Source organism: Calliphora vicina, chromosome 2 (assembly GCF_958450345.1).
Source record: "Calliphora vicina chromosome 2, idCalVici1.1, whole genome shotgun sequence".
NCBI lineage: Eukaryota > Metazoa > Arthropoda > Insecta > Diptera > Calliphoridae > Calliphora > Calliphora vicina.
In genome coordinates this window covers 1,055,088-1,070,162 of record NC_088781.1, presented here as the reverse complement: position 1 = coordinate 1,070,162, position 15,075 = coordinate 1,055,088, and the positions used below count along the sequence as shown (strand labels likewise).

The 15,075-nt window shown below is 28.0% G+C and overlaps 1 protein-coding gene across 2 annotated transcripts; it reads left to right on the top strand.

Moving 5' to 3' along the window:
* Positions 1-1,604: 1,604 nt before the first annotated feature.
* LOC135951724 (protein FAM107B) lies at positions 1,605-14,791 on the top strand. 2 transcript variants are annotated; one of them, XM_065501417.1, is made up of 3 exons: positions 1,605-1,830; positions 13,111-13,372; positions 13,965-14,791. In XM_065501417.1, exons 1-3 carry the CDS (start codon positions 1,776-1,778, stop codon positions 14,245-14,247), a joined length of 600 nt encoding a protein of 199 aa, XP_065357489.1. In that variant the 5' UTR covers positions 1,605-1,775; the 3' UTR covers positions 14,248-14,791. The 2 variants fall into 2 exon arrangements, with proteins under 2 accessions (XP_065357489.1, XP_065357488.1); XM_065501416.1 differs by having other exon boundaries at positions 1,630-1,830; positions 13,956-14,791.
* The last annotated feature ends 284 nt before the right edge of the window (positions 14,792-15,075 follow it).

Genomic DNA, 15,075 nt, shown 5'->3' with positions numbered 1-15,075 from the left:
ATGTTCGGTTTCAGATTAGGACAAAAATAATACTAGTATGTATTAAAATTTGCCCGAATACCGAAACCGAAACTTTTATAACAAAATAACAGAGAGTATGAATATAAAAAATCCAAAAAGTTATACATATTTTATTGTAAAATGTTTAAGCATCCAGTTAAATCTGTTCCCTCAAAAAAACTTAAGTTCGTTAAGAAAAAACTTGATTTCTGATTTGATAAAAACATTGCCAACTGAAAATAACATTTTTAGCGAAGAAGCTATAACAAAATCGTTCAGAATTGAAATCATTCCGAACTAAATGTGTGGGATATGTATGTGGCCTAACTTCTCGTCAACCAATAAGAGGTTCAATTTAATAATTGGCCCTAGTGTATATAGAAAAGATAATAGGACACGACATAGAATTTTTTGCCTATTATAAAATGGTAGTTCTCATATACATACAAGTAAATACATAACTAAATACATATATTTCTTTCTATAAAATATGTTTTTAAATACTTGGAAAGGTAAATTTTTTTAAAAATATTTTTGGAAGTAAAAAAATATTAACGAACGGAGTCATACAAGCATTGCGAATAGGCATATAAACTAGTTTTAAACATTATCCAAATATGTACTTTGACAAATTCCTGAGAGGCTTTTGCATATTTAACGGCAAAAAGTACCAAAAACAAATTTACATGTTTTCTGGTATTTCAACAGAAATAGCAGAGAGAAGGAGGCTGACTGTCAGAAGACTGGATATTTTAGTTAAAGTGTTGCTGCTGTTGTCTTTGCTATTGCTGTTGCAGCAGCTGTTTCTCTTGTTGTTGTCGTCGTTGTTGTTGCAATTTGTTATTTTTGGTATTACCTGGCGCATGCCGCCTGCATATTTGGTTGTATTCATATTGTTGTTTTTGTTACATTTTGCACTGCATTTACACAGTACAGATATAGATAGTATATCTGAGTTGTTCAGTTGTTTTTGTATTTGTTTGTGGATGTTGTTGTTTTTTCTGTCTGTTTTTTTTCTCCAACAGAATCTAGTTGTTTTGGAAAACACATGTGTGTAAGTTCACGTATTTGGCAACCGTGAAGTACAAATACAATTTAAAAAAATTCGTTAAAAAATTCAAGATTTTGTTGTTACAAAACGTATGACGCGACGCGTGCTTTAAAAGGAAATAAAACAAAATCTATTAACAAAAAATTATAGAAAAAATGCATTAGAAATACAACAACAATTGCTGCAACAATAAGAAAAAACAAAACGCAATAACACATTTTAGCTTCGAAGTGTTGTTCTCAGGCGTTTTATTCTGCAATTGATTTTTTTCCAATGGATTTTAGTTTTTTTTTTTTGTTATATATTTCGGACACGAAACAATCTTGTAATAAAAAATTACGTTGTTTGTTTTGCTCTCGTTGTTGTTGTTGCTGTTGTTGCTGTTGTTGAATTTTCCAAATTGAATTAAAAATGTGTTACAAGAGTATTTAATTCAGTGTTTGTAATTTATTGAAAGTGGCCACATCGTTGAACAATCAAAAAACAAACAAACAAATACAGAAATCAACTATTTAATTTAGATCTTTTGTTCGTTCATTCTATTTTATAGATTGTGTTGGTTGATTTCTATTGATTTGTTTCTCATTGTGTTTCAATTTCGTTACTGATTTTCAATCAAGTGTTTCTAATTGAGATAAAAAATAAAAAAAATACATTTATTTGTAAAAATAATTTAAAAACAAATAAAGTAGTAATAGTATAATATAAAATCTAAGCAATAATTATGAATCGTTCCAGTATTTCAACGGACATTAGGAATCGCATCAAAATGTTTGAAAGTGAGTGTGAAATTAAATTCATTAAACTAAATATGTTGTAAGAATTTGTTTGCAAAAAAAAAAATATCAATTTTTAAAAATATGAAATTATATTTTTATATTTGGTTTCTTAATACATACCTATCTATATAAACGTTTCATAGGTCCTGAATAGCAAATTGTTGAATTTTATTTCTAACACATTCTTGGGCACATAAATAATGTTAATTATTTTTATGACCAGGGTTTTTATGAAGCCAATTATTTTGTTTGGTGAACATCCACTGGGTCCCACATTTTGAGCCACTTTTCTTTACACGATCCTAATATAGTTTTCAGAGTTTCATTGGCGAGCGAATTCCGACTCAACCCAATAATAAATAGTCCCTCTCCACCTCAACAACACAACTAAAGATGGAGTAAATATCTGCCTGGAAGATTTACAGACAGGTATCCATGGAAATACCCACCACTGATTCTTATCACAGTCTCACCTCATGGAAACCTGAGTTATTTGTTTTTTTCTGTAATTCATAATTGAACAGAGTCTACAGGAGAGGCGATAATACAGCACATTGTGCACAGCCTCTTGATGTCGGTGTGGTCTTCGATGACTCCAAACAATTCCAACCTAATAAATCTAGATTCCAACATCACCAAAATTAATTTCCTTATAATACTCTGCACAATAGCCGCTCGTTAAAGTTATCTCGCTTTTTAAAAAAAGCGCTTAGTCCAATTTATCACAATTTATCTAAGTCCCTATAAAAAGTACAGTTTAACCATTTCTATCAAATTGTTCAATGTCATGTATTAAAACAAGTAAGAAAAAATGGTCTGTCTACCCTACACTAAGTAAATGAGCAAAATTATTTTTCTTATTTGGGAGCTATGACTAATTATATTTGCATTGCATTTTATGTGTATACCAACATTTTTAAGAGACTTATGCTCGTTAAAGTGATTTTGGGAAGCGGGCCCTATATGGGAGCTATGACTAATTATAAACCGATCGGCATGAAATTAGGTGATATGATTTCCATAGTATAAAGTATTTCGGGAGGACATTTGTATGGAAGCTAGGGGAAATAATGGACCGATTTCAGCTAGTTTCAATAGGCTTCGTCCTTGGGTCTAAAATTGTTTTTAATTTTTAAAAAATTAAAAAAAAGAATTTATGACAAAAACAATTTTTTTGATGAAAAAAAAAATCGAGTTAAAGTATATTTTTCCTGATTTTGAAACATTGCAGGTCCAACTTACTATAGTCTTATATACATCGTTACAATGGACTTTGAAATTTCTATCATTAGACACCCATATTGTCTATATTAATGACTTAGTAATCCAGATATAAAAACTAGTAAATAAGAAATGAAAAACAAGTTGTAAGAAAAAGACTTAAGTCCATAAAAAAATACAAACTAAGCAATAGAAAAAGCTCTAAGTCCAAAAAACCTTTTATCTCGGCAAATACTTATTTGATCATTTTGCTTTTACGCACATAGAAAACAAAGAAAAATACAAAAAAAATTGCGTTTACAGAATTCAAAAATATTTACGCAAAAAAAAGTTTGAATGTTTTTTTGTCTCTCCTGTAAAATTTTAAAATATGGACTTAAAGCCTTTGCATGTTAAGCCAGCGATATGATGAATGGCAGTCACCTTGGATTTTCCAGATTTTCCATAGTCAAACCGAAAGCGAAGTATTGAATTTATCTAAAAATAGGATTCCCTATTGAAATATTCTAATACATTCTCTATTGTTTTTAGGAATGCTGACATTTGTCAAAAATACTTTGTAAAATATATCTAAGAAAAAACCACAAGATTTCTAATTTTTGTTTTAATAAAAACACATACATACATATTCTATAAAAAAAATTATCGGATTTTTAATTTTCTGTGTGCAGGATATATAGAGTTCGGAGCTTAAAATTTCAGAAATATAATTGTAAATTTCTGAAATTTAATTAGAAATTTCTGAAATACAGATGGAAATGGTGTAGAACACACAAACATCTTTATTTTATAAAGAATCTAACTGCGACTTGAATTTAACAAAATTTGCGTTTTTTCGGGATTATTTTTAGTTCTTTTTATTATAAACATGCATTTAAATGGAAAGTAAATTCAGAATGAGACCTAGAGAATGTTCTTTTAATTGCAGTTAAAATTTTAAAAATTTGCGTTGAAACAATTGTTTTTGTTATAGAATCATTTTCACTTAGTCTGCTTTTACACACAGCAAGTTTACTTGAAGCAAGCCTCTTCGATTCCCTTATAAACTTGCTCGTCTGTTTACACACAGCAAGCCAGTGTTGAATTTTGTATGTCAAAACCTAATAGACGCCATATTGAAAATGAGAAAACAAAAATTAATTGAAGAGACTTGCCAGTACAAGCAAGTGTGTACCCCTCTTCATTCTTCTTGTCACTCCCCTATAAACTCAGACTTGCGGCAAGAAAACTTGCCCTGTGTAAAAGCAGACTTAGTTAAAAAAAAATCATTTTTATTTATGGCCCTAATTTTGTAAATCACGTCACAAAGTGATATTTACATATGTATATGGAAAGCAAAAACAAAATTTAAAAAATTTTAAAAATTTGTTTTAGTTTTATGCTATGTTCACACTTGGGCTTTTAAACGCGTTTAAGCAAAATGTTGATTAAGTTAATCAAAGCCGTTCACATTACATTTGAGATGATTAAGTTGACACTAAAATGATTAAGTTGACAAATAAAAAAACAACAAACAAATTTATATTTCTTTAAGGCATTAAATATGGAAATAAATACTTTATTAAAGATATCAGCAAATTATTTTAAATTTTTTAATAATGAAATTGTGAACATTGATGTTTTATTTAAAGTTTTTTAAAGAAAAAAAAAAAACTTCTGTCAAAATTTATTTATCGGTACTACACTAAAAGGTGGCCGATGCTACATCATCATCAGTTTGAGGTATGTTCAGTTGATCCTACGTGATTAATGAAGTGATTAAGATTTAATCATGTCAATTTGAAGTGATTAACAAATCATTTAAATGTATGGATAATCATCTCGATTTTGAAGTGATTAGAGCTTAATCACGTTTGAGATGATTAACTCTGCAAATGTGAACATAGTATTATATAGAAATTCTTAACAGAACAAAGGCACCAAAATACAAGCCATGATGTAATAAGTAAGGTGAGAGCGTTTCGACAACAAACACAACAAACACAATATTTCATGCTGACAAGAGCATAGGTTTTGTCAAAATTGAATTTGTCAAATAAAAAATAAACAAATTTTATTTTTGCATTTAACTAAAAAACGGCCGTTAAATTTAAATTATTTTTGAAAAAGAACAACGGTTTAATAGTGCTTTATCCAAATTTCATTATATGAAATCTTTTTATTCACATCTTCATTCATGTTTTTTGATTTAAATTTTTTTTTTCTTTGAAAATAAAATTTATTATTTTTCAAAACAAATTCAGTTTGACAAAACACAAGCACTTTCTAAATAGATAAATAAAAATCAGCTGTGTTGTTGATTTCACCTTACTTAGTGCATCCTGATACAAGCCTTTCATAATTTGAAAATTTTATACATACATACTACATATGTATATGAAACAAATTTTTAAAATTTTTGAAATTTTGTTTTTGCTTTCCATATACATACATGTAAATATCACTTCCATATACATAAATATCACACAAAATTAGGTCCTATACTTATTTTCGAATAAATAAATTCTATAATTAATTACCAGCAATACTACAGTTCGGCATTTGCGCGTCATCCATCTTATGCAAAAGAAAATTTATTTTCAAAGATCGAATTCGCTTACTGGAAAAATTGGATTAAGAATTTCAAGAACATAAATTAATTAATTGTCATTAACCCCCCAAGACCCAAAACTACAGAAAAATATTTGCATTACAGACGTCTTAAAGTCGAATGCAACAACTACAAGCAACAACAACAAAAAAACTTAAAAGTAGTTAAAAAGAAAACATCAATTAGCCGTAATGTAAAGCTACATACATATACATTAGTGTGTCCCAAAAAAAGTTTTTTTTCTTATTTTCATGGGTGCTCAAGCATAATTTGAAAGTTTATAGGGTAGAGTATTTTTGAGATTTTTTTTCAGATTTTTCGGAAGAGCTTTAGAGGTCGCTCAAGTCGAGTTTTTGCCAAAAAACGGGTTTGTCGGCCTTTTTTGAGTTTTATTCATAACTTTGTCAAGACCCACGATTTTCATTACTTTTGAGGACACAGTTTAAAAGAAAAATGTCCATGCTTTATTTTTGTGTGCAAAAATTTTTAGTTTTTGTAATGAATTGGCTGATTAAGGTGCCCTACATTATAAATTTTCGAAATTTTCCATAAATTTTGTAAATAAGGCTTTATAACTTTTAAAATTTTTATGAAAATGAAAAAACTAATAATGCAGTTTGAGAGGCCAATTAATTCTTAATAATTTAGAGACAACAATTTTTGAATTTGCTTTTACCATTCCTGAGTTATATAAAGAAAACGAAAGCTTTTATGTACACAAAATGATTTTATACCCTTCAAAGCTAAAATTTGGTACAAGCTTTTTTATTGACACATGAAAGAATCATATTGAAGTTGGATGGAATCGGTCCATTATTTCTACTAGCCCCCATACGATTGCCCTATCTAAAAATAGATAAGCTCTCATAAATATCTTAGTTATAAAGATATCTAAACCAAATTGAGCACAAATAAGTTTTATATAAACTAAACTCGCGCTTACCAAATTTTGTGACGATCGGTCCATAATTAGTCATAGCTCCCATATAAGGTCCACTTCCGAAAATCACTTTAACTAGCATAAATCTCTTAAAAATATTCGTTTTCAAATAAAAATAAATTTTATCCACATATGTTATATATATACAAAAGTCATGTCACCAAATTGTATAACGATCGGTCCATAATTAGTCATAGCTCCCATACAAAGCCCACTTCCCAAAATCATTTTAACGAGCACAAATCTCTTAAAAATGTTGGTACATTTTAAAAGAAAACTGTTAAAAGAAAATTGTTGTCCATAAATTATTAAGAATTAATTGATCTTTCAAACTGCAATGTTAGTTTTTTTAATTTTCATACAAATTTTAAAAGTTATAAAGCCTTATTTACAAAATTTATGGAAACATTTCGAAAAATTGTAATGTAGGGCACCTTAATGAGCCAATTATTGCAAAAATAAAAAATGTTTGCACACAAAAATAAATCATGGACATTTTTCTTTTAAACTGTGTCCTCAAAAGTAATGAAAATCGTGGGTCTTGAAAAAGTTATGAATAAAACTCAAAAAAGGTCGACAAACACTCGACTTGATCGACCTCTAAACCTCTTCCGAAAAATCTGAAAAAAATCTCAAAAATACTATACCCTATAAGCTTTCAAATTAAGCTTGAGCCCCAACAAAAATTTTTTTTGGGACACCCTAATATACATAGCATTTGTTTCGTTTATAAGTTAACGACTTAAGCCTTAGAATTGGGGTTAATATGACAATTTAGCAAAATTATACTTTTGAACACAATCGAAACTCGAAAGTATTTACAAATGTTTTGAATTAACAAACAAAATACACAAAAAACCCATAAATAAACAACGTGAAAAATATTAAATTAAATATAAAGCAAGGCAAGCTCAACAAAAACAAAAATATGTAATGACAACTTAAGAAGAAAGTGGTTTTTCCTCTTTTCAGTGCTTTATGCCACCAACAGCACTTCGCCAAACAGAAGCAGCCACCGGCAACAAAAGACTAAAAAAACTCACACTGAAAAACGAAAAAAAATATTTTCTTAAATACCCCTGATAAAATTGACATAATAACCTCTTGTAAACAAACAATGACAACAGCAACAACTAATAATGAAAAAAAAAACATTCTTAAAGTTATTAAGACAGCAATATCAATGAGACAACCAACAATGAAAAATATATGTCTTTTATATACAAAACTGACAACTCAAACTACTTGCTTCTCTTTTCACTTTTTTACTTCGAAAATTGTTCAAGTTTTTTGTTGAGTTTTAATTTTTAAAACTATACCCTATAACAGTATAATCCATTACTCCATTCGTTTAAAACACATCGAAAAATTGGAGGATTTTTGCAATTATCTGTGATGTTCACCAGCAATATTTTATATTGAAAATGACAAAACTTAAAAGAAAAACATTTAAAGCAGCTTGCAAACTGATCGTCTAAAGATGCGCTCAACTCTATGTCGAAATTACTGTGACCATTTCATTTTTAAAAGATCACCACTGTACACACAAAAAATTAGTCGAGGTATTATTAACTAAGCTTGCATAGGTAATTTCTTTTTATATGAAAATAAAAAACAAAGTTTTATTATCTAAGCCAATATGTAACTTTTACAATACATTTTACCTAAAATCTATGTTAATATAACAATTGGAATAAGGTATCATCTTCGAATTTATTTGTATAATGTTTTCTTTTTCTTTTATTGACAATTGAAATTATTCTTTTCTGGAAAAAGGTATGTGTGTGTTTAAATTAATTTAAATAACAAAAATATTAATATAAATAAATTATTTTTTAGCAAAATAACACAAGAAACCGTTAATGTTAGCAATCACATCAAGCAATACATCCACAGTTCTAGCAGTGATCAACCACCGATAAAACAAGATATAAATGTGCTGATATGCTGGTAAAGAAGAAACTTGTCTCATTACTCTGGTTCATTTGCTGTTGAATAATAAGACAGGAGAGTTGTCATTAAAAATTGCTACAATCAAAGACAATAATGCTGAATATCTGAAAAACAAATAGGTCCTGTTCTTCTATCAGATCATAATATCTAAAATATACTTTTTTAATACCTATAATTTAATAAATATTATACACTATACAACACAATTTTATTGTTATTATTGTTAAATTTGCCCAATAAAATGGTAATTAATATAAGAAAGATAACATTCGTTACATTCATTTTATCGTTGATTTACCAAAAATTAAAATATGAATTAACATTGCCATCATTGTTAATTTTTAAAAGTTTTTAAGGTATTTTAACAAATTTTTTTGTTGATTTTTCGAACAAAGAAATTATCTAAAATGTTTGTTATATTAACTAAAAAACTTTGTAAATGCCATTCTACCCTTGCACTTAGTTAAATTTATACTACATTTTTAGGAAATATAACCTATGGATTATTTTGTGTGTAGGAAGTAATTTTTATGTTATTTGGTCTTATAAAAATCATGTAATATCAAATAAATTATTATTGTGAATGTATCTTAAATTATTATTTATAATTAGGGTTTTTCTCGCGGGAATTCCCGGTACAAATTTCCCGGGAATTTTACCAATTTTTCACTACCCGATTCCCGGGATTTTTAGTTGGGAATCCCGGGAATTAAAAACTGACGAAAATACATAGAAAACAAGTTAGAACTCTATTTTTCACCAAAATACAGTGAAAAGTTTTTTACAGTTTTTTGCTTATATCTCGGCAATAATTGACCGCTTATTATTACTATTATTTATTTAGGGTTTTTCGTATGAAAATTTAAAAAGTGAGTTCATTATTTATAGAATTAATCTCTTATTGAATCATTCTAATTTCTTTAAATTTCTTCTTCAAATCCATAACAAAATAGTTTCAAAAATTTATTAAATGATTAAATTTTTCTTAAATTCAAATCTAGTACAAAAAGGCTTAAGACAATTTTTTCAATTAATTTTGTAAATGATTTGATTTAACAAATATTTAATCATTCGAAGTTTGAATAAATTCTCTTATTAATTAACTTTAAAATTAATTCAGTTTAAACAAAGGCTTTGGAATGAATCTAAAAAATTAAATATTATGAATGGATTTATGGAATGAAAGGCTGACATTTTATTAATTACGGATTTTTTTGAATTTAGTGATTTTAGTGAATTATGCACAAATTTTATTAATTAATTCGAAGCTATGATATTTAATAATTATAATACTAAATTTTTATATGAAATTTGGCTATAATATTCCTAATTTACAGTATCATTATATATTTCGGAACCCGGTAATGTTGAACAAAATTTCCCGATTCCCGGGAATAAAAAAAGTTCGGGAAATTAAAAACCATATTTATAATAAAAAGGCATTGTTGACAAATAACACTGTCCAACAAATTGAGACTTTTTGATTGGAACAGAATAGCGATCCTATAATTCTGAAAGGGCATGTTGAGTAGATCACTTAGAGTCCACCTGGTATGAATTTTTTTTTACAGTGGGTCAAAGTTTTAATTTTTTGATAGAAGGGAGCAGTATACTAACTGAACAAAATTTTGTAAATTTTTTATTGTCAGAGTTATATTGTGGAATTTAATGGAGATAATTTTTGTGGAAGCTTTTAACCATCTAGCTCCTCACCTTATGGGTCAACATGAATGACCCTTTTTCGAGAAATTCAAAAAAAGTCCTTTCAAAAGGACATTTAAGGACTAAAATGTTCGACGAAAATGTTTGCCGGAAAACTTCAGTGGGGTTCACCAAAGATACCAAAGTTGTAGATAAAACTCTTTACGCTTAATTAGCAAAATTACACGCCACCTTGGGTCTCACATTTTTTTAAAAAAATCGCCAAAAATCTATTTATAATCCGACTGAGCTGATATTTAAAATATAAATAGTCCTAGAGAAGATCTACAAAAAACGTTCATACACATGTAGGCTATCACTTTTAGGTCAAGAGTTATTTAGGTTTATTTATTTTTTTTAATTTTGCTCGATCTTTTTTTAGTTTTTTAGATATGTCGAATACTACAAAAACAACTTGCTAACAGTAATCTCTTTGTATATGATCCAAAAAGAGAACCTAATGCAAAAGCGTGTAAAATAAAAATTGGCTATATCTTAGGGCCAGTTGACTGGACTCAAAAAAAAAGAATTTCCGAGTTTTACCCGGAGTTTTTAAATTTTTTTTCTTTACAAACCAGCTCCTGAAAATTTCGAATCGAATAAAAAAAAATCAGCCAAATCGCTCTAGCCGTTCTCACGTGATGACATTACATACATGGACCATTTAATTTTTATTATATATATAGATTTGTTGTCTTTTCCACCACAACTTCTATTAAAAATGCTGAGTTAGCAAAAGAGACGGAAAATGCTCTTGATTTTGCTCCAGAAGCTTTTGTTTTCCTCATTTCAAACATTTATTGACAGTAATATTTACAACAGCAGCAACAATAACATCATGACTGAACGAATGATCGCGAACAGATAATAATGTCAATAATAAAATTTTAATGATAATGTTTATTATCAATTAAGATCTCAATCTTTGGACATGATATGACACCCTAACATACAGAGAAAAACTGAGTATGAATTGATGATAAATCTAAAGCAAAAATAATAGTACATACGTCCATTTTTTGGCTAAATATATAATAGATGTGTTCGAGTATTCAGTAACTGTAATTGAGAGAGTAAACACAAATTTACTCTCAATCCAAAAAAATATGAAAAAGAGGATGCGAATATTCTGATTATTAATGTCCCAAAAAGCTAAAATTGCTGTTAAATCTCAAAGAACAAAAGGCTAATAATATAATGATTTGGATCAGCAAACGCATGTAAACAGTAAAAATAGCACTTAATAGTAATTAAAACTATATTTTTGCTTTAAAACCATAAATAAATAATAAAATTTAATTTTTTACAAAACCCCTAAATGGAAATAAATACTCCGACATGTATAAAACGCTAAGTTGGATCACACGTTAAGGACATGATTACATATGAAGAAATGTTATAATACGATTGCAATACACACCGTGTATACATAAATATGTAGTCAACCAAAACAGGACATACTTTAAATGAAATGGTTTTAAAATAAAAAAGCGACACAAACCTGCCGAATGAAATGTGTACTTTATTTTAAACTCATTGTCGAGAGTTTAATTGGTGTTTGTGTTCAGTTTTGAAAAAATAATGTTCGTGTCCCAGAACTGTGTTTGGTTCTCATTGATATTGATGTTATTAGGCCATATTGTCATAATGCATTATGACAATATGACTTAATAGGAGACCTTTTCAATCCCCCAAATATATTTTCACATAAGCTGAAGTCTCTCAAGTAATGAGAATGTTTCTATAACTGGTCCGACCTGCTGAGTTTCCCGATTGTAACCACAATTCCGGTGGCTCCATCCAGTAGTAATATCAATTTTTTATTTTGTCTCTTGTCTATTTATGTGGTTTTACATTTCAGCGATCGCTATGTAAGTCACTTAAGAGTTATTTTTTAACCTCTCGAACTATTGAATTTAATTCTAAAAAAATAGTTTTATTTGTAGGTTTAGTTTAATTTGTGACTTTAGCCATTACTTCTTCTTCAATTTATAAATACATGTTTACTAATTATGAAAATTTTCCAAAAAAAAAATGAATATTTGAAAGGGGACCAAATGTAACACCCGTATATTACTTAATTTAGTTTGTTTTTCGTTTTCTTAAATTCCAGAATGCACTTATCAATTAAGACTAATTAAATGCAATTGGAGGGGAAAATAAAAATGCATACAATTTAACAGTATTTTTTACATAATATTCTATCTAACTAAATATTCATTTCTTGTATAGTTTTAATTAATTTAAATGAAGATGTTATTTTTTCCTTTACTCACAAAATATAAGGGCACTTTGTTTTTTTTTTTACAAATTATTGATGAAAATAAATTTAATTGGTGATAATATGGAAAGACCTATATTTCTCTATTCCCAAACTAAATAACCTTTGCCATAAAGAAATAAATGAATTAACTACAATAAACATAAATTTTTATTTCAAAACATAATGGATGGTTTAAAAAACAGCCCATTATACTGACACTCTCACTAGCTTCAAGCAGTGACAGCCAGGCAGGCAGGCAGGCTATTTAAAATACTTAACAATCATTCAGTTTAAATCAATTCTATAAACAGAAAATAACATAAAAATCTTCATAAACAAAAGTTCATAGATTCATAACAAACTTTTACACTTATTGTTAAATTCTTGTTTATAAAGATTCCACTAAAACACCATAAATTCAACTTCTTTTGATCTTTTTTATTGTTTGTTCGCAAAGTATTTTTACAGTTTTGTGAAATCAGTAAAAATACATTTTAAGAAAAGAACGATCAACCACAGAAATTAAAAATCATTTGTCATTTTATTATTATTTTTTGTTATTTTTTGTTAATTTCTTTTAAATTTATTCTCTTCGTTTATTTTTTTTTGCAGATTGCGAGCAAAGAACAGACTGCGGAGAAGACGCTTTGGCCGCACAGAACTTTGGCAGTCAAAGTAGAATTGATACGGACGAGCTAGAGAACGGTTGTCAAATAAAAGCAACAACAATGATGATGCCAACGCCACCACCACCACCGCCGGGAGTACAAACAGATGCGAACGGTTTGATTTTACCAAAGAAATTGATAAATCCATGTCTGCAGTCAACCGATCGTAAACAATTGCATCGAGAATTAAAATTCAATACGAAAATGTAAGTAGATTTCAATTTAAGTGCAAGTACGTGTACAAATAAAGAGTGAAAACTAAAGAAATAATTAATTGAGATATTAAAATGCAAATGTTAAATAAGCCTGTCCCACATTTTGTTCGAAATGGTTTCAATTCCGTACTTTTTATTCCGATCAATTTCGTTTTAGGTTTTTCAGATTCCGTGTAATTTACAATTCCAAAAATATTAAATAATTCTGTATTTCCGGTTTTAATTTGACAGCGCTTGTTATTGTATATTAGAATAAAAGTGAAGTATTTGTTACAGAAATTAATTAAACATTTTAGAAAAACAAATAATTACATTACAAGAAATATAAATTCGATTTTTAAAACTGAAAATGGTTTCATTTCAACAGAAATTTTCGTTTTACTTTTTCTGAAGAAGCGAAATACGGAATTAATTCCACTCTCGATCGGAATGGAATTCTGTGACAGTCCTGTATATCTACAAATTCAAACTCAAGTGATTTCAAAAATTTCGAATTTACCACAAATTTATGCAAATTTGTCGTTACTAGGCTAATAATTTCCCCATTTCTTCACCCTCTCTCTCTCTCTCCCAGGGGCATCAGCGTGCTAAATCAAAAAACAGAACTGCAAAAAGCTTACGAGAAACAAAGAGAAAAACAACAGCAGCATCATCAGCAGGATAATAATCCGCAACAGACTCAACACTCACCCACCTTTGGCCTTAAAAGCGAACTGAATCGTGTGATAATGGAAAGAGCTCAAAAGTATGAACGTGCCCGCCTACAATCCGAATCTGAAAATGATGACGATAAACAATACGTGAATCCTGAATATTTAAATGCGAGAGCAAAATTAAGAGCGGGACAAAGAACTGAATTGAAATAAGTTTAAGGAAAAAACCAACCAACAAAAACAACAATAACTTTAAAACTCTAAGAATTTAACTCGAAATTATCTTTATTTTATATGTATTTGTTTTGACTATTAAAATAATCATTTTGTAATTTGACTATTGAAAATTTCTAACACTTCTCGTTAGAAGATGAGAGGGTTTTGTTTATTTAATTGTTAATTTAATTAAACATTAATACGAATATAAACAACAACAGAAATATGTACAATTTATTTTAATTATCATTATCATTATTATAGTTATAATTTTTTATTATTATTACATATTATTATTACGTATTATTATTATTTTGTTTAGTTTAGTTTAGTTTAATTTATATGTATGCGTGTGTTAATTAATTTTTTAAATAATTATTTTTTTTGTTTGTTTTTAAGTTAAAAACAAAAACTATTAATAATTGTCATTAAAGAAAATACACTTAGTTTAGAAAAAAAAAACAACAATATATAATTTTTTTTTAAATTATATTTTCAAATTATAAGTTTAATTAAAAATATATGGCACATTCTGAAAGACCATTTTTGCAATTTGAAGTGATTGAACTGCTTATTTGCCTCTTGAAATTATGAGTCAAGTGGTTGAGGTAGAACCCAAAACAAATACTGATTCATTACTAAGTAATGAGTTGCCATTACTAAAATTAGAGTTTATTTAATTTAAACGTATTTCACTTGATTTAAAAAAATTAAATCATTGCTGGCTATTTGTATTTCATCACCACAATGACTGACTAAATATTAAAATAAATACAATATAACGTTAATAACGTTCGTCATTCTAAAAATCAGTTGAGATACGTA